The sequence below is a fragment of the Salvelinus sp. IW2-2015 genome, linkage group LG15, assembly GCF_002910315.2.
Source record: "Salvelinus sp. IW2-2015 linkage group LG15, ASM291031v2, whole genome shotgun sequence".
NCBI lineage: Eukaryota > Metazoa > Chordata > Actinopteri > Salmoniformes > Salmonidae > Salvelinus > Salvelinus sp. IW2-2015.
This window is the reverse complement of record NC_036855.1, coordinates 25,555,954-25,570,844: the sequence shown is the minus strand read 5'-3', so window position 1 is coordinate 25,570,844 and position 14,891 is coordinate 25,555,954. Positions and strand designations below refer to the sequence as shown.

Genomic DNA, 14,891 nt, shown 5'->3' with positions numbered 1-14,891 from the left:
TGTTGTATTTGGCGCATGTGACAAATAAAGTTTGATTTGATTTAAAGGACACCAATAAGAAGAAGAGACTTGCTTGTGCCAAGAAACACGAGCAATGGACATTACACCGGTGGAAATCTGTCCTTTGGTCTGATGAGTCCAAATTTGAGATTTTTGGTCCAACCGCCATGTCGTTGTGAGATGCAGAGTAGATGAACGGATGATCTCCGCATGCGTGGTTCCCACTGTGACGCATGGAGGAGGAGGTCTGATGGTGTGGGGCTGCTTTGCTGGTGACACTGTCTGTGATTTATTTAGAATTCAAGGCAGACTTAACCAGCATGGCTACCAAAGCATTCTGCAGTGATACATCATCCCATCTGGTTTGCGCTTAGTGGGATTATCATTTGTTTTTCAACAGGACAATGACCCAAAACACACTTCCAGACTGTGTAAGGGCTTTGAACAAGAAGGAGAGTGATGGAGTTATGCATCAGATGACCTGGCCTCCACAATCACCGACCTCAACTCAATTGAGARGGTTTGGGATGAGTTGGACAGCAGAGTGAAAGAAAAGCAGCCAACACATATGTGGGAACTCCTTACAGACTGTTGGAAAGCATTCCAGGTGAAGCTGGTTGAGAGAATGCCAAGAGTGTGCAAAGCTGTCACCAAGTTACTACATGATTCCATATGTGTTATTTCATAGTTTTGATGTCTTCACTATTCCCTATTTACAATGTAGAAAATAGTCAAAATAAAGAAAAACCCTTGAATGAGRAGGTGTGTCCAAACTTTTGCTTGGTACTGTATCTATATATTAACATCACTTAAACAAAAATATAAAATTGTAACTTCAAAATAGATTTCACCGATCACCTAATAGTTACGARATAAAAGCTATCCTGATGGCTGGCATGTAACTATTTTAGGGCTGGCTGGTAGTATTTGTGTTCCAAGTTAGCTGCTCTCAGGTTAYTCAGGTACTTCACTATCTAAACTCTGATTTAGAGTTGTTCTCTTGCAAATATGAAATATCATCATTGTCGTCTGAAAGGCCCAGGAGTGTCCTCCTATTCGGGTTCCTCTGCAAACCGTTGTGAGGTCCCATAAAGACATGTGAATGATGATGATGCCACTGCTGTTTAGGTAAACCACTTGTTTACAAACAAGACCTTGGCCCCCCAGTCCTTCAGTTCCAATATCTCCCTGAAGATCCTAGCTGCCTCCTGGGCACAGCCTCGGTGGATGGTCAATCCGAACCCTCCATGGCCATGGTTGTGGATCACCTGAAAACAASACATTCATATCAGTGTTATGTCTATGTACTACTTATCTGGAACCTACAGGGTGCCTAACACTAACAGCCAGACAATAAATATTGGTTACTGAAGAAGTAGTAACTTGTATATTCTTGTTGGCTCACCTCAAATGTGGATTGTCCAGACTGCATGGTCTCCCTCTCAAACTTTACTGTGAACAGGCCTGAGCCCTGACCAGTCCACCACTATCCGGGCATGCTGAGGTGACAGGGGGGAGCCATGAATAAACAGGCAGGGAGGAGCTAGCTAATGTAGTTATTCTGTATCTGTACATGTATTTTGTRTACTCCATATCAACATAGGTGCTGGGATAACCCCTCTATTCAACATCTGTCAGACCAGGGACCAGGCTTGTTTCAGTGGTCTGTGACCTTGAGGCTGTGCTCCAGCTGGCACATCCCCTGCCAGACCTTCTCGTGGTCCTCAGAGTTGTTCCGCTTACTCCAGTTCCCCAGCTGGCAACACCCACCAACAACCACTGAACGACTKCTACAGAGACAAGGCATAAGTGCGGTAGCTGCTTGCRGTGCGGTAGCAGAGAGAACACTCTATGACTTGGAGTCTTTGACAATTGTTTGGGCTTTCCTCTGACACCGCCTAGTATATAGGTCCTGGATGTCAGGAAGCTTGGCCCCAGTGATGACCTGGGCTGTACGCACTACCCTCTGTAGGGCCTTATGGTCAGATGCTGACCAACCTAGAAACAACACATTGCCAGGTTGACTTGTTTAAAGGTACATAGAAAATGAAGTAATACAGGGAACCCAAATTGCACCTCTTTTTATGGTGTATAGACATTAGGCTGGGACCCAAAAGATAACATTCACCTTGAGAGATGATGAAACCACCATAAGATATAAGTAGAAAGTTCTCTTTTGCATCCCCTTCCCACCAGATAAACCAAGTTCATCCCACAGATTTGCCAATATACAGTTATTCTCAAAGAAATCGTGTTTGAACATTTGTAAAAATCCAGCAGCTGTCCCCAGGAGAACCCTTTTTGATACCAGGTGGAGACTTTTTTGGTTCCAAGTAGAACCCTTTTGGGTCCTTTAAAGGGTTATCCTATGGGGACAGCCAAAGAAACCTTTTAGGTATTAGATAGCACCCTTTTTTCTAAGAGTGTAAGCTATCTAGAGTCCAGCACATGATTGTTAAAAATAGGGATTGTGCAATAAAAGAGAGTGGATGTATTTGTTACTCATCTATTTTTATTACCTTCCTTGACTGTGTTGGTTTACATTTGTGATGTAGAGGCTTCATTAATCCTTTAGCCTTGTGACAGACAGAGGGGCCTCAGTGGCCATGTCTTTTAATAATTCCATAGACCTGTTTGTGGTGCTGAACAGTAGACTATTCAGATGGGCTGAGTGAATTCAGACTCCATTCAGAACATGTAAACTGAGTGAAGCCACTGCTACGATAGACCATTGCTACGCTGTAATGACACAAGTTAATCTACTTCAGCAAAGGGCTTATACAGTAGTAGTTGGACATTATAAACCAGGTAGTTTGGGTCCTGGATGATAATTGGCTGATACAGCATTTCAGCCGTGTGCCTATCAGACAATCTACCACGGGTATGACGCAAAAATGCTTGTTTACTGTTCTATTTATGTTGGTAACGAGTTCATACTAGCAATAAGGCACCTCGGGATTGTGGTATTTGACCAATTTACCATGATTAAGGGCTGTATCCAGGCAGTCCGCTTTGTGTTGTTCATAAGAACAGCCCTTAGTCGTAGTATATTGGCCATTATAAACTGGGTGGTTCGAGCCCTGAATGCTGATTGGCTGACAGTACGTTGCGTCGTGCCTAAGAACAGCCCTTAGCCGTGGTATATTGGCCATATACCACACCCCCTCGGGCATTATTGCTTAAATATACCACACCTCCTCGGGTCTTATTGCTTAATTACAGCAGCTTAAAATGCTAAACAACTAGACCTCTACTGGTCTAGTTGTTTACTGGTCTCTACTGGTCTAGTTGTTTAGACCTCTACTGTGTGACTGGCTTGGTCCTGCTCAGAATCTGCTACCATTCCATATAACTTTGACAATGTAAACATTTCCATGTCCTTGAGTGTACCTGAACCTCTGACCCATCTAACTGTAGGAAGTAAACTGAAATTGTACATCGTGTAATGTGTAATAACCTGAAATATAACAGTGAAAAAATCGGGATGTAGATATATATAAAAAACAACAACAACAAAACAAAACAAAACCACAGCAGTTGGCTAAAAAACATTATGCAAAAGATTGCTCACATTCTGCGAGTTGTGAAGGTTTGTGTAGTTGCATTACATGAACTGTAGCTAATGTCATTTATTATTTTTAACCGACAGGCCAAGTGAAATACACAGTTTGAACTGGAAGAGATTCTGTCATGATGTAGGTATGTATTTGACAGAATTGGTAACCTAGCTAGGCTACAARATCCATCGGATCAGAATGTTTGAACTCAGCATCACTGTGTGGTTGGCTGGCAGCAGCTGACTAGCATAAGCGTGCATCCCCTGGTGGAAGCGGTTTTGTGCAAGCTAGTGAGAAAGCCGCAACATGGGGAACGATAAGTACATGCTCTGTACGTTCTTACTATGAAATTCGTCWATTTTTATTTGAGAAAATTCAAAAGGAACAACTGGCTTCCAGATTTTAGGACGATGGAAATTTAACGGCGATGAAATTCTCTGCTTCGACCGCTATAGACGTTGACACCAAGAAACAATTTCCTTAGGTTATTCACCCGGAATAAAGCTGTTCTCTGGACAGGCTACACCGGCCTGTGCACACTCTCCCAGCCATGGCTCTGGTTACTTTGCAGCGCTCCCCTACCCCAAGCGCTGCATCCACAGCCAGCACAACCACCACCAACGTGGGGGAGGTAAGCTTGGAAATAGCTGGAGAGACGTTTTAGAAACGTCAACAAAGCGCAAGAAAACACCTAGGATACGTGGGAGTGACATAGGCCTAGCCGTGCTAGCTAGATATGTTGCAATGGGATAAGCTAACTAGGTAACGTTAGTAGCTATTATTAGCCTCAACTCAATCGCTACCGAGCTAACGTTAGCTGTTGTCTAGAAAAGCTAGCAAGCAAAGTTGTCAGTAACACACTGATATAACGTAATGCTATTGCCAGTTAGTAAAGTTATTCGCMTGCCAGCTAACGTACAACAAATGTACAGTTAATCTAGTTAGCTAGTTTCTTGTTTGCCTTACTACTTTTAACGAGAAGCGTAACTGCTGTAGCATTAGCTGGCTATTCATTTACAATAGCATCGTTAGCCTGATTACCTAGGTATCTGGTTATCTGCCAGGTAGTTTCATGTAAGTCATACCGTAATGTCCTGCTGCTGAATGCAGTAAGCTAGCTAGTCAGCTAAGAAATCACCAGTGTACTGCAGTGGTGCCATACAATTTGGTACTCCCAAATGATAACATTTATCAAGTTAGTTGCCTAATACATCAGCTATTACCAGCTTATTTATTAGGCAAACTAGCTAGCTACTTGCTTAATGTTAAAGTCAGTGTTATGGACAGCATGGGTTATTTTCTATGTTGTTCTGAGATGTCTTCTAAAAGGGACCAGTCAATGAGGTGAAATGTGGCATGTAACTTCATACAGTCATGAGGTAGAGTAGTGGTTCCCAACCAGGGATACTAGGACCCCTGGGGGAACTTGGTGTATCCACAGGGGTACTTGAGAAGACTCATGAGACTATATGCCTACTGGTAAAATGCACATGAGGAGGTACTTCATGGGTATGCTGGGCAGAGCAAAATTCATTTGGTGGTACAGTAACCGAAAAGGGTTGGGAACCACTGTGGTAGAGGCCTAGTCATACTTTCCATAAGAGTAAAGATAGTCTGCCAAAATCAAACTAGTATAAGTCAGGTGAGCTTTGAACACTTCCATGATGGCAAAATAAACTCTTGGTACTGCTCCTTGTGCTTATTTGTTTATTCAGATTAACCAAAGAGTAGGCATCACCAACAGCCAATGAATAAACCACAAGAACAATCCCATCTCAAAATGCAAATCAAACCAAAGTTTATTGGTCGCGTACACAGATTTGCAGATGTTATCACAGGTGCAGTGAAATGCATATGTTTCTAGCTCCAACAGTGCAGTAATACCTAGCAATTAAAAAAAAACAATACACACATAATCCAGAAAAAATAAAGTTATATAGGATGAGCCATGACTAAAATACAGTATATACATAAAGTGGGTAAAACAGTATCTAAACATTATTAAAGTGACCACTGTTCAGTGACTATGTACATACTGCAGCAGTCTCTAAGGTGCAGGGCAGAGTACCGGGTGGTAGCTGGCTAGAACATTGATTAATGTTCAGGGCAGGGTACTGGGCGGAGGCTGGCTAGTGGTGACTGTTTAACAGTCTGATGGCCTGGAGATAGAAGCTGTTTCTCCGTCTCTCGGTCCCAGCTTTGATGCACTTGTACTGTCTCCGCCTTCTAGATGGTACTGGGGTGAACAGGCCGTGGCAACAGTTTGGGGAAGGCCCTGTCCTGTTTCAGCATGACAATGCCCACGTGCACAAAGCGAGGTCCATATAGAAATGGTTTGTCGAGATTGGTGTGGAAGAACTTGGTGTGGCCTGCACAGAGCACTGACCTCAACCCCATCGAATACCTTTGGGATTAATTGGAACGCCGACGTCGAGCCAGGCCTAATAGCCCAACATCAGAGCCCGACCTCACTAATGCTCTTGTGGCTGAATGAAAGCAAGTCACCGCAGCAATGTTCCAACATCTAGTGGAAAGCCTTCCCAGAAGAGTGGAGGCTGTTAATGCAGCAAAGGGGGGACCAACTCCGTATTCATGCCCATGATTTTGGAATGAGACGTTCGACGAGCAGGTGTCCACATACTTTTGGTCATGTAGTGTAACAGTTAGTGCCTACACATCACAGCTATGACATTTAGATGTCACTCATGAAAGATAGCTACAATCGAAGTACTGTTTTTGTGCACCTTCTGAACCAGTTGGGGGCGCTAACTGTTAATGGAAACAGGAGTCACGCTAAATACAACAAAGGCTCTAGCCTACAGCAGGTTTTCTCCACTCGCCCTTATTGAGGGAGTATTGGGTAGATTTGTCTTGAAGATGACAACAACCATGGTTAGGCCTGAATCAAGAACTGGTACTTGAGCATTAGCTGGTCTTTCATTAGGCTGCTGCTTTACTTTTTTAGCTACTGAGTCATTGGGCCTGACGCATTACACCTGCCATTTAAAAAAAGAAACGTGTAAAAAGAAACACCTTTATCGTGAAGATGGTTGAGCTGGCCTGTGAGGACCAGCCTTCCTTGTCACTGCCTGCCACTCACTTTAAATGTGGGATAGAATTGACTGGCTGCCTGGCTGCTTCCAGGGCTCTTCCCAGGGGCCTGTCTGATGAGGAGCAGCCAAGCCCCTCAGGAAGCTGCTGCAGCTATGATGTCATTCTCACATGGAGGGTGGGGGGAAAGCGATGAGTGGAGGACGGTGGTGGGGTAATAATATGGTAGCTGTTGTGACGGTGTAAGGTAGGCTACATGATTTTGCCAAGAATGGAGAGTTTCATCCCTTCCCTACGAGGTGAAATTTGGCTATTGTCATGTGTCTTGCTGTGGGAGAATTATGGCTGAGATTTCACTTGTAGCGGCTGCAGGGCTGTTCAAGTCAATTATTCGATTACTCTCCCCGATGACCAACTGAAACCCATGTTAAACACAGCGTTTGACACGTCCCTGTTATGAGTTTCACCCTGATGCCCGTTCCCTGGTTGAATGGGTAGAGGTAGAGACCAACCTCAGAGGACTTACCTCACCTTATCTGCACCGTTTGTTTAGATGGGGGGGAAAATACTTTTTGTGTGTGTTTATAAAAATGTTAGGTTTGACAATGACGTCTGTTTGCTGTTTTGAACCCATTCTGCTCATCACAAGTGTGATGCTCGCCCAATTTAGTTTGTTAGATACAGTAGTGGAAAGTGCTGTGTGTTTTTGGAGCTGAAATACAGTGTTGGATACATCTTGTCACAACATTTCCTCTTAGTGCTGCAGTACCTAACCTTGGCAGGGACCTTGTGCTTCTCACTAGTAGTGCTTTGGTTGACAATCCTCAGGCTTTAGTAGGTGAAACTTCTGGAGAATGGCCCACCTCCTCACAGTTACCTGTCACCATGTTACTATAACCTGATACTCCCAGTCTATGATATCTCTCCTTGAACAATAACTGTTTTTAAGACATTTACTGTGGTGAAACTATCATAAAGAATGGCCACATTCCCTCCATTCAGTGGCGTTCACCTCTCTCATAAAGCCAGGTGGGTCATTCTCACGAAACTAAATTTCCTCTTGAAACACTGATATTAGGATCTGTACTAATCTATATTGTATAATTATAGGTTTCTTTAATGAGATATTATGCATTTTACCTGCATTTTCACAAAAGTCCAAAAAGTAGTGAACAAATCAATATTTCAATTTTTTGTTTTACATTGCTCCCCTAATGAAAAGGAGTCAGTTAAACATCACACTGAAAATATAAATATTTCAAATTAAATGATACAATTATAAAGTTAATCAGACTTTTTCCCCAATTTGAGCTCTTTAGCCGTATCGGTAATGAGAAGGCCAAGTGGAGTAAAGGGGGTGTTTGAGAATAATCATTCTGAAGGCATATAAGCAAATACATTAACTTAACTTGTGTTCATATAAAGACTACTCCTCTAGATGATGCATCATGGGTGAATACAACTTTACAGTACATTCGGAAAGTTTTTCCACATTTTTGTTACATTAAAGCCTTATTCTAAAATGGATTGAATCGTTTCCCCCCCTCAATCTACACACAATACCCCACAATGACAAAGCATAAACAGGTTTTTAGGGATTTTTTTTACTGATATCACATTTACATAAGTATTCAGATCCTTTACACAGTACTTTGTTGAAGCGATTACAGCATTGAGTCTTTATGGGTATGAAGCTTGACGCACCTGTATTTGGGGAGTTTCTCCCATTCTTCTCTGCAGATCCTCTCAAGCTCTGTCAGATTGGATGAGGAGCGTCGCTTCACAGCAATTTCCAGGTCTCTCCAGAGATGCTCGATTTGGTTCAAGTCCGGGRTCTGGCTTGGCCATTCAAGGACATTCCGAGACTTGTCCCAAAGCCACTCCTGCGTTGTCTTGGCAGTGTTCTTAGGGTCCTGAGGTCCTGAGCGCTCTAGAGCAGGTTTACATCAATGTACTTTGCTCTGCTCATCTTTCCCTCGATCCTGACTAGTCTCCCAGTCCTTGCCGCTGAAACACATCCCCACGTGATGATGATGATGCTGCCACCACCTCTGGAGCTCTGTCAGAGTGACCATCGGGTTCTTGGTCACCTCTCTGACCAAGGCTCTTCTCCCCTGATTGCTCAGTTTGGCCGGGCGGTCAGCTCTAGGAAGAGTCTTGGTGGTTACACACTTCTTCCATTTAGGAATGATGGAGGCCACTGTGTTCTTGGGGACCTTCAATGCTGCAGACATTTTTTGGTACCCTTCCATAGGTCTGTGCCTCGACACAATCCTGTCTCTGAGCTCTACGGACAATTCCTTCGACCTCATTGCTTGGTTTTTGCTCTGACATGCACTGTCAACATTTAAGTCATTTAGCAGACGCTCTTATCCAGAGCGATTTACAAATTGGTGCATTCACCTTATGACATCAGTGGAAACAGCCACTTTACAATTAGTGCATCTAAATCTTTAATGGGGGGGGGGGGGGGGAGGAAGGGGTTTTATCCTATCCTAGTATTCCTTAAAGAGGTGGGGTTTCAGGTGTCTCCGGGAAGGTGGTGATTGGACCTCGCTGTCCTGGCGTCGTGAGGGAGTTGTTCCACCATTGGGGGCCAGAGCAGCGAACAGTTTTTGACTGGGCTGAGCGGGAACGTACTTCCTCAGTGGTAGGGAGGCGAGCAGGCCAGAGGTGGATGAACGCAGTGCCCTTGTTTGGTGTAGGGCCTGATCAGAGCCGTGGAGGTACTGAGGTGCCGTTCCCCTCACAGCTCCGTAGGCAAGCACCATGGTCTTGTAGCGGATGGCGAGCTTCAACTGGAAGCCAGTGGAGAGAGCGGAGGAGCGGGGTGACGTGAGAGAACTTGGGAAGGTTAACACCAGACGGCTGCGGTTCTTGGATGAGTTGTAGGGGTTTAATGCACAGGCAGGAGCCAGCAACAGCGAGTGTGCAGTAATCCAGACGGGAGATGACAAGTGCCTGGATTAGGACCTGCGCCGCTCCTGTGTGAGGCAGGGTCGCTACTCTGTCGGATGTTGTAGAGCATGAACCTACAGGAACGGGCCACCGCCTTGATGTTAGTTGAGAACGACAGGGGTGTTGTCCAGGATCACGCCAAGGTTCTTTAGCGCTCGGGAGGAGGACACAATGGAGTTGTCAACCGTGATGGGGGGCGAGATCATGGAACGGGCAGTCCTTCCCCGGGAGGAAGAGCAGCTCCGTCTTGCCGAGGTTCAGCTTGAGGGTGGTGATCCGTCATCCACACTGATATGTCTGCCAGGACATGCAGAGATGCGATTCGCCACCTGGTCATCAGAAGGGGAAAGGAGAAGATTAGTTGTGTGTCGTGCATAGCAATGATAGGAGAGACCATGTATGGTTATGACAGAGCCAAGTGACTTGGTGTATAGCGAGAATAGGAGAGGGCCTAGAACAAGGCCCTGGGGGACACCAGTGGTGAGAGCACGTGGTGAGGAGACAGATTTCCGCCACGCCACCTGGTAGGAGCGACCTGTCAGGTAGGACGCAATCCCAAGCGTGGGCCGCGCCGGAGATGCCCAACTCGGAGAGGGTGGAGAGGAGGATCTGATGGTTCACAGTATCGAAGGCAGCCGATAGGTCTAGAAGGATGAGAGCAGAGGAGAGAGAGTAGCTGTTAGCAGTGCGGAGCGCCTCCGTGATACAGAGAAGAGCAGTCTCAGTTGAATGACTAGTCTTGAAACCTGATGATTTGGATCAAGAAGGTCATTCTGAGAGAGATAGCGGGAGAGCTGGCCAAGGACGGCACGTTCAAAAGTTTTGGAGAGGAAAAGAAAGAAGGGATACTGGTCTGTAGTTGTTGACATCGGAGAGGATCGAGTGTAGGTTTTTTCAGAAGGGGTGCAACTCTCGCTCTCTTGAAGACGGAAGGGACCGTAGCCAGCGGTCAGGATGAGTTGATGAGCGAGGTGAGTAAGGGAGAAGGTCTCCGGAAATGGTCTGGAGAAGAGAGGAGGGGATTAGGGTCAAGCGGGCAGGTTGTGGGCGGGCGGCCGTCACAAGACGCGAGAGTTCATCTGGAGAGAGAGGGGAGAAAGAGTGGCAGAGCACAGGGTAGGCAGTGTGAGCAGAACCAGCGGTGTCGGTTTGACTTAGCAACGAGGATCGGATGTCGTCGACCTCTTTTCAAAATGGTTGCGAATCATCTGCAGAGAGGGAGGATGCGGGGGGGGGGGAAGAGGATTCAGGAGGGAGGAGGAAGGTGCAAAGAGCTTCCTAGGGTAGAGGCAGATGCTTGGATATTAGAGTGGTAGAAAGTGGCTTTAGCAGCAGAGACGAAGAGGAAAATGGAGAGAGGAGGAGTGAAAGGATGCCAGGTCCGCAGGGAGGCGAGAGTTTTCCTCCATTTCCGCTCGGCTGCCCGGAGCCCTGTTCTGTGAGCTCGCAATGAGTCGTCGAGCCACGGAGCGGAGGGGAGGACCGAGCCGGCCTGGAGGATAGGGACATAGAGAATCAAAGGATGCAGAAAGGGAGGAGAGGAGGGTTGAGGAGGCAGAATCAGGAGATAGGTGGAGAAGGTTTGAGCAGAGGAAGAGATGATAGGATGGAAGAGGAGAGGGTAGCGGGGGAGAGGAGCGAAGGTTGGGACGCGCGATACCATTCCGAGGAGGGGATGTGGAAGTGTTGGATGAGAGCGAGAGGGAAAAGGATACAGGTAGTGGTCGGAGACTTGGAGGGGAGTTGCAATGAGGTTAGTGGAAGAACAGCATCTCAGCGTATTGCCTGCCTTGTGAGTAGGGGGGAAGGTGAGAGGGTGAGGTCAAAAGAGGAGAGGGAGTGGAAAGAAGGAGGCAGAGAGGAATGAGTCAAAGGTAGACGTGGGGAGGTTAAAGTCGCCCAGAACTGTGAGAGGTGAGCCGTCCTCAGGAAAGGAGCTTATCAAGGCATCAAGCTCATTGATGAACTCTCCGAGGGAACCTGGAGGGCGATAAATGATAAGGATGTTAAGCTTGAAAGGGCTGGTAACTGTGACAGCATGGAATTCAAAGGAGGCGATAGACAGATGGGTAAGGGGAGAAAGAGAGAATGACCACTTGGGAGAGATGAGGATCCCGGTGCCACCACCCCGCTGACCAGAAGCTCTCGGGGTGTGCGAGAACACGTGTCAACTGTGGGACCTTGATATAGACAGGTGTGTGCCTTTTGAAATCATGTCCAATCAATTGAATTTACCACAGGTGGACTCCAATGAAGTTGTAGAAACATCTCAAGAATGATCAATGGAAACAGGATGCACTCTAGCTCAATTTCAAGTCTCATAGCAACGGCTCTGAATATGTAAATAAAGTATTTCTGTTTTTATTTGTAATACATTTGCAAAAAATTCTAAAAAACTGTTTTCGCTTTGTCTTTATGGGATATTGTGTGTAGATTGATGACACTTTTTTATTTAATCAATTTCAGAATAAGGCTGTAATGTACAATTATTTTGGGAAAAGAGAAGGGGTCTGAATACTTTCCGAATGCACTGTTTTTAAGTTTTGACAGGAACTTAAATTGTTACGGTAATGAGACAAACTACAGCAGTGTATTTGGTGTTTTATTCAAGTATGTTAGGTTTTTCTAAAGATMTAATATTTTATTAAAAGAATTTAAGAGAATTTAAATCATCCTTCTTCTAACCCCCCCACATTTTGATTGATTTTACCTCAACCTGCACTTGGCTTGACCCCCTCCACCCTTAGTTCTGATTCTACTAATAGCTAATTTATTGAGGAAAAATATACTTTCTATGCCTGTGATATGTGATTGTCCCACCTTGTTATCTTAAGATGAATGCACTAACTACGTCGCTCTGGATAAGAGCATCTGCTAAATTACTAAAATGTTWAAAAAAATAAGTCTAAATTCAACACACATCGAGAGCAACAGGAGATACGTGACTGAGGAGAGGGAGACTAAGATAATTAATACCGTTTTTAGCAATGACTGGTTTTTGGTGACAATCCACTTTCAAATCAGTTTATTTCGCATTGTGGTTTGTATATTATGACAAACAAAGTACTAGAGTAGCGAATTGATGTTAGCTTCAGCTGTAAGCTAGCAAGGAAAGTTGTCTTAAAGCTACAGGTATTTTGTTGCATTGTAAAGGGTTCTAGCCTGTAATGGACTTTTGTTTTGCCAACAGTAATTAAGTGTGTTAGCTCCCCACTCATGCTGCACAGAAGTTAACATGACGCATCCCAGCCTCAGCCCATAGTACAGGGATTCCTTAGGACAAGCTAGAGCTAGTAATGAGTAAGTGGAGCAGGCATGGTGCCGGTGCTTTCACACTATATGAGGACGTCTGCTGCGCCGATAGACAGACTTGATCCTCTCTCAATCAGTAGATGACGTGAGACACATTTAATAGAAGTACCGAAAGTAACAAAAATTCTATTACTGAAATGTTTTTCATGTTCAAGTATCGAAAAAGAACAGAAGTTTTGGTATAAACAGTAGTGTTGATTTGTTGGGGCGTTGGTAGATTTGTCTGTTCCAAGGTTAGCCTAGGTTAAATACATTTATGCGAACATTGAAACCTCAACATTGTGTATTAGACTAGATACACACTGAGTGTACAAAGCATTAGGAACACCTACACTTTCCATGACATAGACTAACCAGGTGAAAGCTATGATCCCTTATTGATGTCACTTGTTAAATCCACTTCAGTGTAGATGGAGAGGAGCCAGGTTAAAGAAGGATTTTTAAGTCTAGAGACGATTGAGACATGGATTGTGTATGTGTGCCATTCAGAGGGTGAATTGGCAAGACAAAATATTTAAGTGCCTTGAACGGGGTATGGTAGTAGATGCTAGGCGCACCAGTTTGAGTGTGTCGAGAACTGCAACGCTGCTGTTTTTTTCATGCTCAACAGTTTTCCGTGTTTATTAAGAATGGTACACCACCCAAATGACATCCAGCTAACTTTACACAACTGTGTGAAGCATTGGAGTCAACATGGGCCAGCATCCCTTTGGAATGCTTTCGACACCTTGCCCAACGAATTAAGCTGTTCTGAAGGCAAATGGGGGTGCAACTAAATATTAGGAAGGTGTTTAATGTTTTGTACACTCTGTTTATTTTGGGAAACATTTCTACAATAGTTTTATAAAAGAATATTGAAAATCTACCCCTGAATCCACTCAACTCTTCAATGAGTTGTGAGTAATGAGAATTAGGTTCCCCTCATTATATCCCTCTGTAGAATAGTAACCTACCTATCAGAGCTTATTATGAGGCAAAACAGGTACTCTGAATTGTGGACAGGTTAATGTCCACCTGATACTAATGGCTGCACTGTAGAGCTTCAATGTCTTGTAGTATCAGATTGGTAACTTTTGCTTATTTTTGCTCTGCCTTTTCTTGGTTTACAGGACTTTGGGAGTGATGATGAGCGCCGGCTAAATCAGAGGTAAGTGTTCTTAGTACTTACAGTACTAAAGATGGACTTGCTAGGGTAGCTCAGAGCTGCTGCTCCTTTCTATCCATTATTTTGCATGGGGGAGCACGCTACAGCTACATATTATGCCAAATGGAGAGTAATAGGAGGACGTTTTTGTGATTTGCGTTTGTTTGTGGGTGGAGGTGTAGTGGGTGTACCTGTACTGGTAAAACGTGAGCCTATCATAATTAATACAACATGCCCCCAAAAATATAGGCTATTACAGCATCATTAGGGGCGGCAGCGTAGCCTAGTGGTTAGAGCGTTGGACTAGTAACCGAAAGGTTGGAAGATCGAATCCCGAGCTGACAAGGTACATATCTGTCGTTCTGCCCCTGAACAAGGGAGTTAACTCACTGTTCCTAGGCTGTAATTGAAAATAAGAATTTGTTCTTAACTGACTTGCCTAGTTAAATAAAGGTAAYATAAATAAATACAATTATTTAACATTACATAAAATCATTCAAAATAGGCTACTACACCAGAAAGCAGGATTTGGCCACAGAGGCTCATTAGCTGCTTACTTAAAAAAAAATGTTTTATCGCATAGCCTACAATCGATAGGGCCCGCAATTTGGGCAGCGCGCGTTGCAAATACCAAATAGATGATTGTTGAGTAGCGACTGTCAGTGAAAAGCAGAGAGACCCAGCCAGTCATATTGCAATATTTAAAAATAAAATCAGGGAAAAACTGTTGTAAAGAGACTACAATAAAAATACCCCAATCTGTCTTTCAGTTATCAACATTTTTTATTTAATTGAGTGAACGGTAGCCTATCATATTGGCAATAGAGGAGAATATCGGCAATATCCCCAGTGAGTGTGCATATTCACTG

General features: G+C 44.4%; 1 protein-coding gene across 2 annotated transcripts in view; it reads left to right on the top strand.

The window, feature by feature from the left end:
• The first annotated feature begins 3,800 nt into the window (after positions 1 to 3,800).
• The window catches only part of LOC111974975 (protein phosphatase Slingshot homolog 1-like), a 69,738-nt gene continuing 58,647 nt past the window's right edge, over positions 3,801 to 14,891 (top strand). For both annotated transcript variants that reach the window (XM_024003095.2, XM_024003094.2), the window contains exons 1-2: positions 3,801 to 4,188; positions 13,988 to 14,025. In XM_024003095.2, the coding sequence (XP_023858863.1) occupies positions 4,108 to 4,188; positions 13,988 to 14,025 (119 nt within the window). In that variant the 5' untranslated portion in view covers positions 3,801 to 4,107. The remainder of the gene's footprint in view (positions 4,189 to 13,987; positions 14,026 to 14,891) is intronic.